Source organism: Rosa chinensis, chromosome 7, assembly GCF_002994745.2.
Source record: "Rosa chinensis cultivar Old Blush chromosome 7, RchiOBHm-V2, whole genome shotgun sequence".
In the NCBI taxonomy this organism is placed as follows: domain Eukaryota; kingdom Viridiplantae; phylum Streptophyta; class Magnoliopsida; order Rosales; family Rosaceae; genus Rosa; species Rosa chinensis.
In genome coordinates, this window is record NC_037094.1 from 46,580,417 (window position 1) to 46,597,927 (window position 17,511).

Genomic DNA, 17,511 nt, shown 5'->3' on the forward strand with positions numbered 1-17,511 from the left:
CAGAAGTCCAAAGTATATCCCTATAGAGCGCCAGGCATGAATCCCGGCCCAATTCTCCGGCGTCAAACAATGCGGCCAGAAAACCACACAAAGTCGACCCTAATTGACTTCTTAAAGAAATTAATGTGTTTCTGGCATTATTTTAGGGCATCGAATACTGCTCTGGTTGAAAATATTGTCACGTAGTAAATACTTGGTTTATTCTTGAGAACTTATCTTCTTCCAGCCTTGAATTTGGCGTACATTAATTGCCGACTTCCCACTTAGGAGTCGAGTAGATCAGTCCCAAATTTAAGATCGAGTCGAGTAGTGTGGACTGTGGACTGGGTATGTACGTATATACTTGTGGAGTAGCCTGGCCAAGGAAACAAGGGTTGGCCGTATGCACAGTTTTTCTGGGTGATAGGTCCAGATGCTTAATGACTTTTAATTCTTAGCAAGCAGACCCCATCCTCCCCATGCCTCCTGCCTTTTGGTTGGTGCGTGTAGAGGCGCCTATGGGACCCTACTAGTCCACTACCCACTTTCATTAAAACTTTAAAAGGGAGTAGCTACCCTCTCATCAAACTCATCAACTAGCTGTATCACGTACTACTGTGAAAACAGATCTCAGAGAGTGAGAGATCAGCTGAGAGAGTAGAGCAGGGAAGCTGATATGGCTATGGGAAGAGGCAGTGCAACGGCGGTGCTCGTGGTGTTTGTGTTGGTGGTGCTGAGTTCGGAGTGGGCCGATGCGGCGACCTACACTGTTGGAGACAGAGGTGGTTGGACCTTCAACGTTGCTGCGTGGCCGAGAGGAAAGACTTTCCGAGCCGGTGACATACTTGGTAATTTGTACTAATTAACCCTCCTAAGCTTTGCTAGCTTTTTCCTACTGCAATAATTAAGTTGTTTGTGTATATATTTGCAACTTGCAAGTGTTTTCTTGATTATAGTTTAGTGATCGGATAATACGTATTTTTAATATGGATAACAAGACTTTAAGTACATAAAAAATGGAATAAAATTGACACTCATAGTTTTTCACAAACCACACCCCTTATATGAGTTATGTCCATATGTCTTCTGAAAAATTACTCAAGAAAGTGGATATCATAAGTATTATTTTTCCTTAATTTTGAGTTTTGAACAACGAGAACGGAATGTAGTACCGGAAGTACTGTTGAGTAAAAAAGGGTAGTTTTGAAAAAGTTGTTGGGAAAGAGTTGTATGAGCTTGAGAGTAATTTGTTTTTTTTTTTGGGATAGAAGTTTGAGAGGAATTTGGCTAGCTAGCCTAGAATCCTAGATCTAGCAATCAACTAATACAAATTTCATGTGTTCACTAAAAAGGTTGCTGATTTGAGAGAGAGATCAGCACTTCGGTTCCACAGGGGTGCAGTGAAGAGATCGAAGAATAAGATAAACAATATAAAAAGACAAACTAGCTCTGTTGTAGACCGTTGGATATGCAGAGTGACACGTGTTTTAATCTTTGTAAAAGCTTAGGTAGGGAAGGAGAAAAATATGCTTTGGGAGAGGATCTAGTAATCAACTAATACAAATTTCATGTGTTCACTAAAATGGTTGCTGATTTGGTTGGAATATCTTCACCATGTCATGCATGCATGTATTGTAGAAATGTTCCATGTAGCTGATTGACGTAGATCGCATCAACCTGCTGATCATATATACTTATATATGTTCATTATTTGTTGGTTGTAGTTTTCAACTATGCATCTGCCGCTCACAATGTGGTAGCTGTGAACAAAGTGGGGTACCAGAAATGTAGTACAACTCCAGGAAATGCCAAAGTGTATCAAACTGGGAAAGATCGCATCAGACTTGCGAAAGGACAGAACTTCTTCATCTGTAGTTTCCCTGGACACTGCCAATCTGGCATGAAAGTTGCCGTTACTGCAACCTAGAGATCGATGATGATCTGGAAGTTAAAGCTAGAGCTAAGCTAACACTATATCTATCTGGCCTATACTAGCTAGGCTTCAATATTATCGATCATCTCCTACGTATATTAATATATCCACTCTATGTACTAGCTTGCTAGCTAAGCTGGATCAGTTGTTAAGGGTCAATATATAGACTCGATGTCTCCGTCAATACTATTGTGGAGGAAGAAATAACATTGGGGAGACTTAATATGTAATTTAAAGAAATGGTCTCTTTTAGTGTTTTGTGGTCCATATATATATATTGCCATAAAGTAACTTGAAGAAAATCTACTGGTGACAAAGTAACATCTGCTGGTGCATGCGTTTTGATGATTAGTGGGAGTGGAAAGGAAAGAAATGAAAAGAAAAGAATGATATCTTATCTTCCTAGAGTTAATTAAGCTATAAGGTGCCTTTAAAAAATAAATAAATAAAAAAGTAGGGCCATAGCTGTCCTCAAGTCTTAATCATTAATGAAACCGCAAAACATATGGAGCACACTGAAACAATAAGCATTAAGAGAACAACTTGAGATAATAATAGGATTCTATGTATTCTAACAAGCACCGATTAGTGAAAAATACTTTGATGACTATTTCATTCACTTTACAATTGTGGTGAAATACTAGAAAGATAAAGCTCAAGCAGAGCCATAATTTACTAGTTCTTTTAGTTTTCCCACTATGTTGCCACCAGAAAATCAATCCAGTAAAACTCGGCTTCATCTTGCCACTGGAATGTTGCGATCATTTGGGAACTCGCCACCTAGTCAAGTGGTCATAGTAAACAAGGCACTTAGAGTGCACAGATCGGGACAAAGCCCATCTCATCTTGCCTAATAATGACAGTGACTTATTAACGTATAAAACTACTGACTAATAAAAAGTAAATGACAGTGTCCATTTTTCTTTTCACTTTGACAGATTTTTCAACAACAACACACCCATCATTCATCAACTAGCAGTATGATCTAGCCGCCCAAATTATACATATTCTAAAGTAAAATGAGATTTTTACTGTTCAATGAACAGTGATGAACAATACTACAGTGCAGAGACACTTCTACCCTTGCTACACGCCTTTTTTACTGAATTGTCCCTCCAGTTTATGTAGTACCAAGACATGCAAACTCACGCTTGCAATGGCTGCTACACACGGCCACCATTTTGGACATTGTGATTGACACAAAGTTAAAGATTCAACAACCCTAATTCTTAGTGCATATGGGAGCAACAGTCTTCTCAAGCTTCTAAGCCCTTTTGCTCCTCTGTGGTATAATCGGATTAGAGTTCAGAGTTGATTTTATAAGCTAACGAGTTGATGAATTTTGAGTTTTGATATATGCCGGTAATTTTGAGTTTTATAAGCTTCTTTTTTTGTGTCATTACTCATATACATAAACTCTTTTCTGTAATCAATTGAGGCAAGCTTAACCTGCAATAGAGACCTGTCTTAAACCATATTGCGGTTTTCAGGTATCAAACTTCATTATGTTCATGTCCCTAAGATAAACAGCTACTTAATTTATATCAAATATCTTGCTTCTCTTTACATTTTGTAGTCTAATTTTTTTTTTCTTTTCTCATCTTAATTACTACCCAATTAAGTAGCAGTCCATCACATTCTCATCTTATAGAAGCTTCCACTAACACAGAAGAGAACTTCCAAGAAGATGAACCAAAATAGATGACGCCAATGAAGACCTCATCACTCATGATGTAAACTGATTTTTTCGACCTTAGAATTAATGTAGAATATGTTGCCAAGAATTAACCATTTTTGTAAGTTGTATATAAAGAACATTTTTGTTTAGCTCCAGACCAAAAAAATAAAAAAAGACACATTTTTGGTTAGCGATATTTTTTTTTTTGGTCAATAGAATAACAATTTTTTGAAAACTGTAAACAAGTAAATAGACAAACATTTCTATTTTATGAAATCTATATATATGCCAGAATTCACTATTTCACTGTGTATTAAAATGGAAGTGGAGATTGTATATGGACGAATGAAACATGATGGTTTGGGTTTCTAAGAATATGACTCTTTTCACAATTCTACAAAACGTAATATGTAAAACGATAATACTTTTAGTTAATGTTTACTATATATAAAAGAGCTCTTCCTAGCTCACAATATCGCGCGGAATGTTACCTAGTAAAGAATAAAAAGCCGAAAGATCGAGGCCTTCTCTAATATTGATATTGATATTCAATTACATAGCCAGATGCAAAAGTCATCAAACTATAAACAAATAACACACACACACACACACATATATAGCAAGAAAATTAAAGAAAATGGAAGAAAATTTAGAAGAAGAATTAACTGATGACTAGTGAACCAATCGACAGACTGAATCTATCAACCTGAACCGTACTAACTTTAAGATAGTAATCAATGCCTTAACGATCATCAATTTGGCTGAAAATTTGCAGAGATGATCTATACACTAGTACCTAAAAACTGAACAGTCGAGATGTGGATGTACGACCTAAAAGCGACCCAAAACTGGAAGTTCACACTTTAATTTCAAAGCGGACCTCCACTCTGGATAAAATCTGTATATATATATATATATATATATATATATATATATTATTTGAAGTATTGGGGCATATCTCTTTATTTTAGCGTAGAAAATATTGGGCTATGGGGGCATCTATATGATGGATCATCTATATGTGCTAGTATAACTATGCTTATAGGAGTTATAGCAAAGAGTCAGTGGGTGCATAAGCCCCCGGTTGTTTTGAATTGGGTCCACCAATGACTCAAGTTGTGGCAGAGATCGAGGTGGTCGGAGGAGGAAGAACCCAGTTGCAACTTGTTTTGGTTATCCTATTCGAAAGACCACCGTGAGAGGTTATGGAGGGTGGTGAAGCTCGAGCGGTGACTAGACGGGACCATGCGGTTCTTTTGGGACCAGTTTCATTGCTAGAGGTGGCGCAGAGGTGGAGAAAAAATCAGGTCACCTATTTTGATGCTGGTTGACCTGCTAGTGAATGTCCACCATCGGTGCACTGAATATGCTCTAATAATGCATGCATACATAATTTAAAAGCAAAGGTCTACTCACTGAAATACGGCTTTGCTAGTTGGCTATCGAAATCCTCCTCGAGTAAGCGATCTACTTGTCGTCCTGTGTTATGTCCCAATTTTCAAGCACAAATAATAACAAGTTAAACAAACACAAATACATTTGACGTGATGGTTCAGATATCAACACCAAATACTTGAAATTTTATCTTTTTCTTTTAAAAAAAGTACACAAAAATGCACTGAACTCAAAATGTCAATACAGATTCATTCTTTTGAGTCACATATTACATTACACTAAATTTACATATTAAACTGAAACAATAATTTAATAAACAAAAACATCAACCACGCTCACTACATAGCGAAAGACTTTGAAATGCCCGTCTGGTCTTGAAAATTATGAATGAAATGTTATTGGGTTACCCTTAAAAAAAAAAGGACTAGTAGCAAATTTGGAGGTGACCGGAAGGACCATTGGTGGGTGTTTAAACTCGGGAGAAAGGGGCTGAAATTCAAAAAGGATTCCAGCTGATTAACACCCCTTTGCCAAAAAACAAGAGTGATGGAGGTTGAGACGGAGAGGACGAAACCCGTTGCTGTATTCATGGCTTTCGGTACCAAAGGCGATGTCTATCCAATTGCTGTAAGTCGCCGACTCACTCTCTCTCTCTCTCTTTCCGTTTTGAGACTATAATCTTGATTCTCTCCTCTCTTTGCAGGCCATTGCGGCGGCCTTTGCTTCCGACCAGAGACAGTACCAAGTTGTTCTTATCACACATTCAGCTCACGAGGTTTACTTTTGTAAACTCTTGTCCATTTTTTAAGGCTCCTATATTTGATCAATGCTAGAGATTTTTTGTTTCTTGTTATGACCATTCTTCTAGGATTACCTAAGAAACAACCTTTTGGGACTCCAAAAACAAAAAACAATTGCAGACTCCTCTGACCCCAACTCATTCATTATTTTTTGTAATGACATTTGTTCACCTCTTTAAGGAATAATCTAGCACCATTCATGATGGCCCAAGAATACAACCCACCCTCGTTTTTCTCAGAGTTAGGCCACTGCATTGTCCCATTTATCGCTCAGTAAATCCCACAATTTTGCATTGTCCACTGCATTCGAACTCCAATGAAGTAGCATATAACGCAAAAAATTCATATATTCATTTACATTTCCTTTTCTGTATTATGCTAGGCATCCTTTAACCTTGTCATATAATCCCAAGGCTGCAAGTTTTAGAGATGGTCTTTTGCGTACGGGGTACTGTGGAATTTAAAGTTTGTTCAACAACAGTTAGGGAGATTGTAGGTCTCAAATGCAGGTTGATCGTTGAATTACAAGAATTTATGATTTGTCCCATGATATTGCAGGCCTTGACACTTTTTAGAGCTTGCAGTTTTTCAGCTCTACTTTGTTGGCCAACAACTACATGTAAATAAATTATATACCTGCTTATTCTGACTTTAATAAAAAACTGGAGTGTTTGTTTCTATAGATTCACTTTAAGTGAATAAAAAAACTGAATATCTCTCTCTCTTAGGACCAAAACACTTAAATGAAAGTGTTTCAATCCTAAATCAGAGGGTTCAGCATTGACTACTTATACCATCCTAAATTGACATGTTGCAAGTCAAGTTATTAGCAGTCTAATTATCCTCACAAAATTATTACTAGTATTAATAGTAAGAACAGAAGAAACAGCAGCTCCCTATTCCTCACAAAATGTTCAGATTGATATGTTCATATTACCTAATCTTATGGAAATGTTCATGCAAATGAAATTCGTTTCTTTGATATGCTATTGAGCTATATTTTTAGTCTTATTTGCTGGTTTTTATGCAGAGCTTACGTTGTCACTTGGCTGAGAAGCATGTTTCCTATCTTCCAATTTCATCACCACCTGTTCTCTCTATCCATCAGAAACATGATACTACAGGTTCAAATTACTCTCTTTCTCTCATTGTTCTCTCAAACTCTCAATATGATAGCATTTGTTTAAGAAACAGGTAGAAAGTACTTTTGCAAATTTCTCATTGGATCTCTTGCCTTACCAGGCTCTGTAGAGTTGCCTCTTTCACTGCAGAAAAAGTTATTTTCTGGAGAACATAGAAAAGAATGTCTTTCGGTAGTTGAAACGATATTTGGATCAGGCCCAAGCATGGATGGTGATTTCATTGTGATAAATTTCTTTGCTCTGGTACTTTCCTTTGTAATTTTTATTATATTTTTTGAATTTGAATCAAAGTTATCCTTTCCATGGATTGATACGTTAGCGACATATATGAAGCAAGTATAAATAATAAAACTTTTGAAAATCGATACGCAAGGATGTTAGATATAAACATGATAATAATTTTTTGTAATTATCTGATTGGCTTTACAACTTTTGGAGTCATGTATCAATACAAATGCATAGCTTTCAATGCCTACATCGGTCAACTTCTTTGTGTCAAACCACAAAAAAAAAGAAAAAAAAAAAGAAAAAAAAAAAGGGCATCTTCTTGTCTAGTATGACTCTCCTTTAAGTTGGAACTTCCAGCCCAAAAACCTATGGAGTATGGGTGGAGATGGCTGATATTTTACAAGTAGAGCAAACCTTTGAATACACAATGTGGGTTTCTTGTATGCTTAACATTCCCCTCATGTGTGGTCGGATAGAGCCAAACATGTGAATCAATCATATTTGGTGATGTGGGGAGCATGTGTGGTCTACTTGCCCATCACATGTTGATGGTTTGCTACTTTAATACCATGTTAAAGTTAGAATTGATATGCCCAACCCAGAACAAATTGGTTATGGGTGCAGTCATAATTTTATATATGGGGATGCATGGTTAGATATCCAATGTGAGATCATATACTGTGAACCATATGTACCTGGATTTGTAACACAGCCAGTTTCAATTTCACAGTACCTGTGATCATGTGGTAACAACACTGGGTTTTTTCTGTGATGGTCCAGGAAGGCTGGAGTCTTGCGGAGCTTTTCCGTGTCCGCTGCATGGTTGCTGCTCCTTATGTTGTTCCGTACAGGTAGTAGATGTTTCTTTGGATCTTTACTTTACTCAGATCTTGTGCACACATATGCTGTGACTATCTGCCCTGCAATCTACTCTTTTTCCCCAGGAATCTCCTGTTTTATGAAAGTCTCAGGATATGAAAGGGCCACATGGAATTCTACTTGATAACCAGTGGTCCTCATCATATAAAAAAAAAATCTTATTAGCTTGACGTCCACGTGTCTGAAGATATATATGAAGTCTAAAAGCAACTATATTATATCCTCAGTATCCAATTCTCGGGATAACACTAGCTTCTAGAAGTATATACACTTATACAGGGACTGAATCATCCTATTGTGCTGCAAGTGTGCACTTGCATGTACGAGCAAGAATCTCTCTCTCTCTCTCTCAACTTTTAATTATTCAAAGCTTCCAAAGTGAATTTCTCTGTACGAACTTTATACTTAAGCATTTAAACTTGCCTGATCATTGCTAGTTACTTTTTATTTCAATTTACTTTCAGTGCACCTTCATCATTTGAGCGCCAGTTTAAAAAGGAATATCAACACTTGTATAGATACCTGCATGAACCTAACCTCAGGAAGGTACTTAATTAAAGTAGATATATGGAAATACTGCTTCTGCAAGTGAATTTTCTTTCTTTTATCTCCCTCAATGAATTGTTAGTGTACATCATAATTGACTAGTGAATTTTATTTATTCTTTTTTGTATTTTTTCTACTTGTAACAATATAAGTTTGTGATTCATAATTTTTACATCTTTTAATGCACATAGGTTGGTTGGAAAGACGTGATCCACTGGATGTGGCCTCTTTTCACTGAACACTGGGGATCCTGGAGATGTGACCATTTGAATCTGAGTGCTTTCCCTTTTACAGTTAATGTCTCTTTGATGCGAAAATTTCTTGATGCTTAAATAAATTGTAACAGTTAGTGATTGTTAAATAACTTGTGAAGTTTCATCCCACATGACCTTAGTTTTAGTATTTTCCTTCGTCACATGGCCCTCTGGTTTACATATATTTCTTTTCTTGAAACCCTTTGTTTTACCTTATCTAATGCAGGATCCAGTAACGGGTCTCCCCACTTGGCATGATAGGCCACTGTCTCCCCGACTTTTGTAAGTTTTCAACTTGCACCCAAAATATAGGCTAAATAAATAAAACACAAGAGCAGTTTTGTGTATGTGTGGGGGGGATGGGTGGGTTCTCTGTAGGGTTTAAAGGTTTCTCGTAAAGTATCCTGTACTAGTGACATCTAAATTCATGAGGTAACTGAGGCTATTTTACAAACATGGATACAAGATGCATCGCCAATTAAAATTGCAACGAAAAAGTTATTGTGGTTTACTATCCATCAAACTAACTAATCAACTAAAGTTTACTCTTATTTTCATGCATGACTTCTGTGATATTAGTATTGTTATCTTTACCACACACATACACAGAACCATTCAGGGCAGACCCTGATGGGGTGGTATTACTATTTTCATGTGTCTGACTTGCAGACATCAGCTTTCGATCAGCCTATATGTATATATACATGTATACATATTCTCCTCCCAAGGAGAGACATAATACTTATTATGAAAATTTTTCACTATTGTTTCACAGGTATGGTTTTAGCAAAGAAGTTGTTGAGTGCCCAGGTATACATGTTTGTATTTCTAAAAAAAATTGGAAAATAAAAATAAAAATATCACATTACGTTTATGGAATGGACATAGAGGTTGATTTTCTACTAGTAAATTTGATTTTAAATGTTGATATTGCATGATTGTACAATTGTGAAGGTGATGGTTCTACACATGATGCCAGTAGGCATTAATCATGCTCCTGAAAATATCTTCTCAAATTATGTTATGTGTACTGCTTGAGTTTGCCTTCTTACAGCTTTTTACACCCTTAAAATTCTCATAAGCTTGCTGTTGCAGCAGATTAGGACTAGTCTAACCGAATAGATGTCAAAAGTCCTAAACCATTTAAATGACTCTTGGAACTATAAGGATTCTGAAAAGTCTGTACTTCATAAGCTAGGAAGTTGATCTACCCAGCAGAGTTTTATTGTTACTATTGAAATGATCTCACTGTTGTTTTTCATTTGACAGATTACTGGCCATCGAGCATTCGGGTTTGTGGCTTTTGGTTTCTGCCTAATGAATGGCAATTTTCATGTAAGAAGTGCAGTGAAATTTCAAGGCTTGTTTCTTCAGGGGATCTGTACACAAATGTTGAAATGTGCCCAACTCATGTTCACTTGCAATATTTTCTGAAGACTCCTACGCCTATGCCACCTGTTTTTATTGGCCTGAATTCTATTGGTAGGCAAGTTCCTTTGCTTGATTTATTTGCAACTGGTTTAATGCATTCTTAGAATTACAGTATTAGAATATCAGGTTGTAGTGTCTGATTTGATTGAATTATAATGTGATATGATCCTTTTAGTATAGTTTATAAGTAGTAATTTTTCTGCTACTTAAATGAGTTATTTCTCAAGTGTTAATGCAAGATTAACTTGTAGTGTACAGTACCCTTGTTATATATTGTTGTTGTGTTGTTTCTGTGCTAATATCTGGTTTCCCATTGTACTTGCAGCATGGGATTTTTGAAGAATCCTCAAGCATTTCTTCGTATTCTTGAATCTGTCCTCAAGATAACAACTTATCGTTTTATCCTTTTTACTGCTGGCTACAAGCCTTTAGATGCAGCAATCCGAGCTATTGCTGCTGATTCATCATCGCACATGACCCACAAACAGATTAATGACGATTGCGTTTCTCTCTTCCACGAACGATTGTTCTGCTTTTCTGGGTGAGAATCTCATATATCCATTGCATGCTTTACATGAAAATTGATGAAAGAAAATGAGTTACTTTTAATAAAAAAGCTATGAGGAATCTGAATTTTATAATTGAGCATCTTCAAGGTCCAGTTTCAAGCTCGGATCAGTGAAGAGTGTTTGGGGCATTTGTGTGTGTCAGAATATTAAATAAATCAGCTGCAATGATTATTCTTTTCCTCTCTGGGATGACATTTTCTTTACCTTGTCAACTAGTTCTATACCATACATGTGGCTGTTTTCTGGATGTGCGGCTGCAATTCATCATGGGGGAAGGTAATCATGTTCTTACTGTAATTTCTCTTGTTTTGTTTGTTTGTTTGTTTTGTCTCAAGTACTATAATGAAATTTCAATTTCAGCCCTCCAGCACCCACAGCTTCACCACTGTCCATAAACACCACAACGATTCAGTCCTCCTGTTGAGAACCTCACTTCATGAAACTAACCTGAAGTATTGCTCTATTATAGTTGCATATCACCTAAATAATACTTAGCTACCCAAATTACTTTCGTACCGATTTTTCTTTTGTCAGGCAATTTCTCAAACTAATGAACAAATTTCCTTTACAAAAGATGCTACTCCAATACCCAAGCCTCTTGAATAATTCCATATTTGGTGTTATTTTGAGGGTTTTAAAGTCTTTCCATTGCTGGTATTCCGTTCAAAGGATGAGAGAGGGGAGGGGAGAACATAAAGGGAGCAAGAGGGGTTTTAAGTGGAAATTACAGAGTCTTCTTCACTGGAAGGGAGCGATGCTTTGAATGGTGTTACTATAGCAGCATATTAGGCCATGTTAGGCACAGGAAACTTAATATGTCAAAAACCTGTCTGCCTTCATTCACAGCATCCATGGTGGGGACTGCATTTGGTTAAAAGATTATATAATATGCATGTTTGGATCAATTAAGATAACTTGGACGAAATTGAAAGCTCATACCAGTTGAAAGGTCTAGATGATAACTAAAGGCTTTTGATCACGACACAATGTTGTGGGAATATTTAGCGAGCAAATTATTTACATTATGTTTTCTGTTTCTTGTAAACGTGGAAATAGTGGAACTACTGCTGCAGCACTACTTGCAGGAATCCCACAGGTTAGTTGTAGTATTATATTTTCACTTCTTAGTATGTCTTTGGTCTTGAAATATGTAGTTCTCATTTGATCAAGACATCAAGTATGTCAGTTGTAATAATCAAGACAAATGGGAAAAAGAAAAAAGAAAAAATGCTGTATACAAGTGCTTCCATGAACACTGAAGAACTATTAAATCTAGCACTGAAGGAGTATTGTACTATCTCCTTCCTATGACACCGACTCAGTAAAGTTATTGATCTCAAATGCAGGTACTATGTCCATTTATGCTAGACCAGTTTTATTGGGCAGAAAGAATGTTTTGGCTTGGAGTGGCATCAGAACCGTTGAAAAGGAGCCACTTGCTTCCTGAAGAAAGTGATGACGAAACTATCGAAGAAGCAGCCAAGATGCTATCAAGAGTCATACATGATACATTATCTCCTGAAATTAGAGAACGCGCTGTAGAAATTTCTGAGAGAATATCTCTTGAGGTAATACTTATTCTTCGCTTATGAAGGTTAACTTTGTTGGTGGGTTTCAGGAAGACCAAACAAGTATGCCATGTACAGATTTGGATACTTGCATTAATAAATAGTGTATACACAATAGTTACGTCATTTATCTACCAAGCTATTGCTGCATTAGGATTTGGAGAAATGATTTGTATGATTCCTTATTTTACCACATTGCAAACTCCCTTTTGAAGTATCATCCTTGCATTAAATAAATAGTCTATACACAATAGTTACATCATTTATCTACCAAGCTCTTGCTGCATTAGGATTTGGAGAAATGATTTGTGTGATTCCTTATTTTATCACATTGCAAACTCCCTTTTGAAGTATCATCCTTGTTACTTGATAGTGTTGCACTATAATTTCAATTGGATTTGGTGAGCAGGGGTGGGGGGCTTCTTTTTAATTTGTGAATGTGCAACATGTTTGTCAAGAGTTTTTTCAAGGTTGTTGACCGTAATATGTGTAATACATGATTCCATTTCCTATGTATACAAATTTTAAGAGTGTGGATGGACCTTTTCCTCTGAGCATGCATTGCACACTTGCACTAATTGGAAGGACTCCATCTTTCTCTGGTAGAGACTTTCTCATTGATGCAGTCATCTTATTCTATATCGTCGTGGCTTGTCAAATATCAATTTAGACTACATGGGAACATGTTCCTACTTTGCATATATCTGATAGGCTTTTCTTGGTAACAAACAATTTATCTGAATTATCTGAATATAATTTGGCCAGAACTATAGTTGAAGTTCCACGATTTAGCACCAAATCTTGGTAAAGAAATGTGTGGCTCTTCCCTTTGCACAGCACCTAAGAGTGAATTACTGAAGGAACAACTGGCATCATAGAACTGTTTGTGATTATGCTCTCAAGGTTTGATGCCTTTGAAATTATGAATGGCGTTGCGAAACTGATTTATCAAACTATCTTTTGCCTTTCAGGACGGAGTCTCAAATGCTGTTAGGTATATCAAGGAAGAGATTGGTTGTTCAAGCTGAGTGTGACATATTTTTTCAACAGTGCTCTTTTACTTGTGGCCAATCTTGCTTTTAAAGCTATTACAAAGATGACTGTATTCGGTCACTTTTAACATACTTTTGCTATTTGCTCGAATTAACCCTGCTTTCAAGTAAGAAAGAAATTCTGTGATGTGTGTTTGTGTTGTGTTTGAAATTGCCACCAGAGTTTTGAAACGCCTAAAAGATGTCTTACTTTCATGTTCAGTAACTTTTTCTTCCTGCAACAGTCATGTTCATAAATTATGCTTACCAATTAATGTGTTGACTAGACATATATTTGGTGAACAAAATTTGGTAAAATAGATTTATAGTGATAGAGCATGTTCAATAGCATTACCCAACTTCTGGCTAAACTAACTAGTCTTACACTCTTACTTTTAAGTAACTAATATTGATTTCACTGTAGCAATGTTATTTATTCTGGTTGTAACTTTAAATTGTGAAAACGAAGGCAATCGTCTAGAATGAGGCATATTTCCAGATCCTTCCTCCATTGTTTCAGCCATAGAAAAAGTGGAGACCTGTAGGCCTATCCGCAATACCCAGATGACCCTTGCTCCATTTTCCCAATGGTTTCATCCTTTGTAGCTTCCTTTTTTATTTTCTTTTTTGAGGAGAAAAATAAGTTTTTAATATTGAGAAATCAGCCAATATAGGCGGCGATGAATTGTAGAAACAGTAGGCAGGAGCACTAGCCAAGTCGTCCAGCGGACTAGTTTATGACACAAAGCATTAGCCTCACGAGTCACGATAAATATGCTGAAATGCAGCAGCATGGAACAGAAGAGAATAAAACTACACTCATACAAAGCTCGTAAGCCAATGTAAGCATCCAAGGGTGTCTGAATCCCATGCAGTAGCTCCAACGAGTCTGCCTCAAATCGAACCGGACTGAGTCCATGATCCATGGCTAGTCGACAAGCTACCCGCGTCAGAACTAGCCTCCGGCGGAGCTGGAGAAGCCACCTGAACCAGCTCCATGCCATCCAACATCCCATCAAGATGGAAGCACCATGATCACCTACCACTAACCCAACTCCACCAGTTTTACTGGAAGCATCAAAAGCCCCCATCAAAGGATATAACACAATTCAGAGTCAAAAGTATAGACTCCGCCGTGGCGTTTCCTAGTTTCTAAATTCTATCCTCAATTACTGACTATGCCATTGAGCTCCGAAATCTCACCTTCAGATTCAAATTCAAGTAGCTTTGTTTATCTAGATACATGTACTAATTGTGATTCCGACTTTCCTTTCAGTTGGGTGCTTAGACAATTAGAGCACACCACGGGACTTTGGGAACTAGAGATCGAACAAAATTTCTCAAGAGTCAAACTCTAGTTTTGTTATTTACCTTTCTTAGTGTCTTTATGTGGAAAAAAAGTATTAGGTGGGTGTGACACTCAAAATATTTGAAATTTTTTTCTGTTTTTCCTGCAAAGCACTAAAATGTCTTTCATACTTTTAAAATTGTTCACCCTACATCGCATTTAACTCTCTCCTATCCTGAATGTTTGCTGTGATCTACTCCAAAACATGCCTAACATGTGTCGTACACACTAAATGTACATATCTTTTGAATTTTGACAATCACAAAATAGTCATATTAGACATGCAATAACTTTGATTGGATATATGAGTAAAAGTGTAAAACTCGGAGAAAGAAGAGAAAAAAAAATAACAACAGAGATCTAAAACTCAAGGGTCTAACTTTTATTTTAGAGCCTGTGTACATGAAAATTATGAAAGAAAATGTTGCAAGAAGAAAAAGAAATGCATATATAATGACACATAAAATGAAAATGAAAATGAAAAATAAAATATTTTACTTTTATTATTGAAAATGAAAATAAATATTATATGGTCTCTATCTTAGGCCATATGGAATCTATAGTAGCCAGCAAAAGGGTAAAATGTGAACGCAGCTACTTTGACCAAAACAAAACGAAATCGTCACGGGACGGCAGCAAACGGAGTCGACCGGCAAAAATCAAATAAGTGGGGAAAGCGGTACCCCCTTCCTTTTTTGTCATGTAATAAGTTAACTCCGTTCTACGCGGTCGCGTTGCTTCTAAGATCCTTCTACTTTTGTTGGCAATATGAAGATGATTCTGGATCCTACTTGTTGACAAAATAAAACACACACACACAAAAGTACAAGTCATGCATGTGCATTTCAGTTTCATGCTAGCTACTTTTCTAGTGTGTACTCTATTTCCTTCCTTTTCTAGTGTGTACTCTATTTCCTTTATTTCCTTCCCAGGTCATTTTATTCATTTTCATCGTCACTCATGACTCATGATCTTAACTAAAATTATTGAAGATTATGTTTATTTATCCTTTCGTTAGTTGATTTTTTCTTGCTTGATTTGACTAAGTGTCCATAAATTGCGTGAATTGATAACTACGTTACAAGAAAAACAATATAGAGATACAATGAAAACTGTAAACCTAGTCATTTTGCCACGCTTTAAGCCCAACTTATTGATCTTGATCAGAAACCTAAAACACCGTGTTCATGCAGTCGATCTATATGTGTGACAAGCCCCCACAAATTTTTCATACTTGAATTTGACCACCATATTCATGGATAGAGTAATTTAGGAAACTAGCGCAGAGGGATAGAATGAAAAATCTCAACTCTAATTACCTTGTCACGATTCAAGCTCGGCTGGGTTATTGATCATGACCAAACAACTGAGCGATGAGTCTACGACCAAGACAACATCCTTAATCATCAATGCCAGTTAATTGATACAATCTTGCTGAGATGATCCTAAATTCGACTCAAAGACAACTAAGAGCAAGTCCACCCGTAGTCAAAAAATGTCAAAGTCGAAAAGTCAAGGCGTCGACCAGTCAAGTAACTGTTCATTGCCACTGGACATGGGTTTCCATCCATTGTTTTTCTTGACCAGTCAAGACTGTTCATTAACTGTTCATCGATTTTTTTTCTTACAAAAATGAAAAACTAGGAATAAGTACAATACAATGTTATTTAGTTGTTGTACTAGAAATTCGGTTTCTAATCGATTTTTATATTCGAAACAAACGTTATTTAGGGGGTCGTGAAAATTGACTTTTTATACGTTAGGAATTTGGGAAAACTTCCTTCACGAAAGTTGTAGAGCTCATCGATACGATCTCATGAATATACGGAATGCAGTATTAGGAGTTCGTATGAATTTATTATAAATTTTTGAAATCTAGAAATTTTCTATAAATAGCAAAAAAAAAAATTCTCTTTTGTTTCAAAGGACAAATTTTTTTCTTTTTTCATTCCCCCCCCTCAGTTCTCTCTCTCTCTCTCGCGCGCGCGCGCTCCCCCAGACCTGGCTCGTCAAACCTGACCTGGATTTTTCTCCCTCCTCCGGCGTCTCCCGGCCACGGTCCCCGCGCCCCAGAGGTTGCCTCACCTCACCCAACCGCTCCGTAGCGTCAGCTCGCCCATCTGCTGTCCCCAGGCCTAGATCGAAGCAACCCCAGGCGAAGCAAATCAGACCCAATCTGATCATCATCCTTCGTCGCGTCTCTCTCTCTCTTCACACAACACACTGACGTCAGCTACGATAGGTAGTTGCCGAGCTGGCAACCGGCGAGCCTGGTCAAGAAATATGTCAAGGCTTTGCCTTTTTCTTGGCCTCGGTCAAGGAAAGCCAAACCTTGGCTGGGCAAGATTGGGCCATTAGAGGGATGATTTTCCCCTTGCTCGGTCAACACATCATCAATCCTTGTTGGTGCCCGGTCAAAACTACACTGGTGAACTTGCTCTAACGGTTGTGCCATAATAAAATCTGAACTAAATAGTTGCTTTTATTCTTCAATCAATACAACGTGATTCACTATCGAACTTTCATATGAAAGATTGCTTAGAGAATTTTTAGCAGACTCTCTATTTTGACTTTTTAGAGCATCTTTAGCAGACTCATTATTTTAGCTCCTTAGATATTTTAGAGAGCATGTTTAGCATTTTATCTATTTTAGCAGCTGCACCAGACTCCTAAGTGGTTCTCCATTATAACTTTTAGCTATCTCGCTCCTAAATATAGAGAGCGAGATGA

General features: G+C 37.0%; 2 protein-coding genes across 5 annotated transcripts; both read left to right on the forward strand.

The window, feature by feature from the left end:
* Nucleotides 1–558: 558 nt before the first annotated feature.
* LOC112179502 (basic blue protein) lies at nt 559–2,183 on the forward strand. Its single transcript, XM_024317927.2, has 2 exons — nt 559–827; nt 1,704–2,183. Exons 1-2 carry the CDS (start codon nt 656–658, stop codon nt 1,904–1,906), a joined length of 375 nt encoding a protein of 124 aa, XP_024173695.1. The 5' UTR covers nt 559–655; the 3' UTR covers nt 1,907–2,183.
* Nucleotides 2,184–5,377: 3,194 nt separating this feature from the next.
* On the forward strand, nt 5,378–13,655 carry LOC112179547 (sterol 3-beta-glucosyltransferase UGT80B1). Of its 4 annotated transcripts, none has more exons than XM_024317999.2 (15): nt 5,379–5,612; nt 5,689–5,760; nt 6,816–6,909; nt 7,028–7,170; nt 7,936–8,006; nt 8,499–8,580; nt 8,772–8,873; nt 9,061–9,116; nt 10,104–10,126; nt 10,209–10,320; nt 10,591–10,806; nt 11,051–11,110; nt 11,891–11,930; nt 12,181–12,402; nt 13,374–13,655. In XM_024317999.2, exons 1-15 carry the CDS (start codon nt 5,532–5,534, stop codon nt 13,428–13,430), a joined length of 1,431 nt encoding a protein of 476 aa, XP_024173767.1. In that variant the 5' UTR covers nt 5,379–5,531; the 3' UTR covers nt 13,431–13,655. The 4 variants fall into 4 exon arrangements, with proteins under 4 accessions (XP_024173766.1, XP_024173767.1, XP_024173765.1 ...); XM_024317997.2 differs by adding an exon at nt 9,610–9,644 and having other exon boundaries at nt 5,380–5,612; nt 10,104–10,320; XM_024317998.2 differs by lacking the exon at nt 5,689–5,760 and adding an exon at nt 9,610–9,644 and having other exon boundaries at nt 5,378–5,612; nt 10,104–10,320.
* Nucleotides 13,656–17,511: the final 3,856 nt, after the last annotated feature.

Bases quoted from the DNA above. Each gene is read 5' to 3' on its own strand.
- LOC112179547 (XM_024317997.2), top strand. From the start codon at position 5,532: ATGGAGGTTGAGACGGAGAGGACGAAACCCGTTGCTGTATTCATGGCT. The intron at 10,807-11,050 runs GTGAGAATCTCA...CTTGTCAACTAG, and splicing joins CGATTGTTCTGCTTTTCTGG to TTCTATACCATACATGTGGC. The intron at 11,111-11,890 runs GTAATCATGTTC...ACGTGGAAATAG, and splicing joins GCAATTCATCATGGGGGAAG to TGGAACTACTGCTGCAGCAC.
- LOC112179502 (XM_024317927.2), top strand. From the start codon at position 656: ATGGCTATGGGAAGAGGCAGTGCAACGGCGGTGCTCGTGGTGTTTGTG. The intron at 828-1,703 runs GTAATTTGTACT...TGTTGGTTGTAG, and splicing joins CCGAGCCGGTGACATACTTG to TTTTCAACTATGCATCTGCC.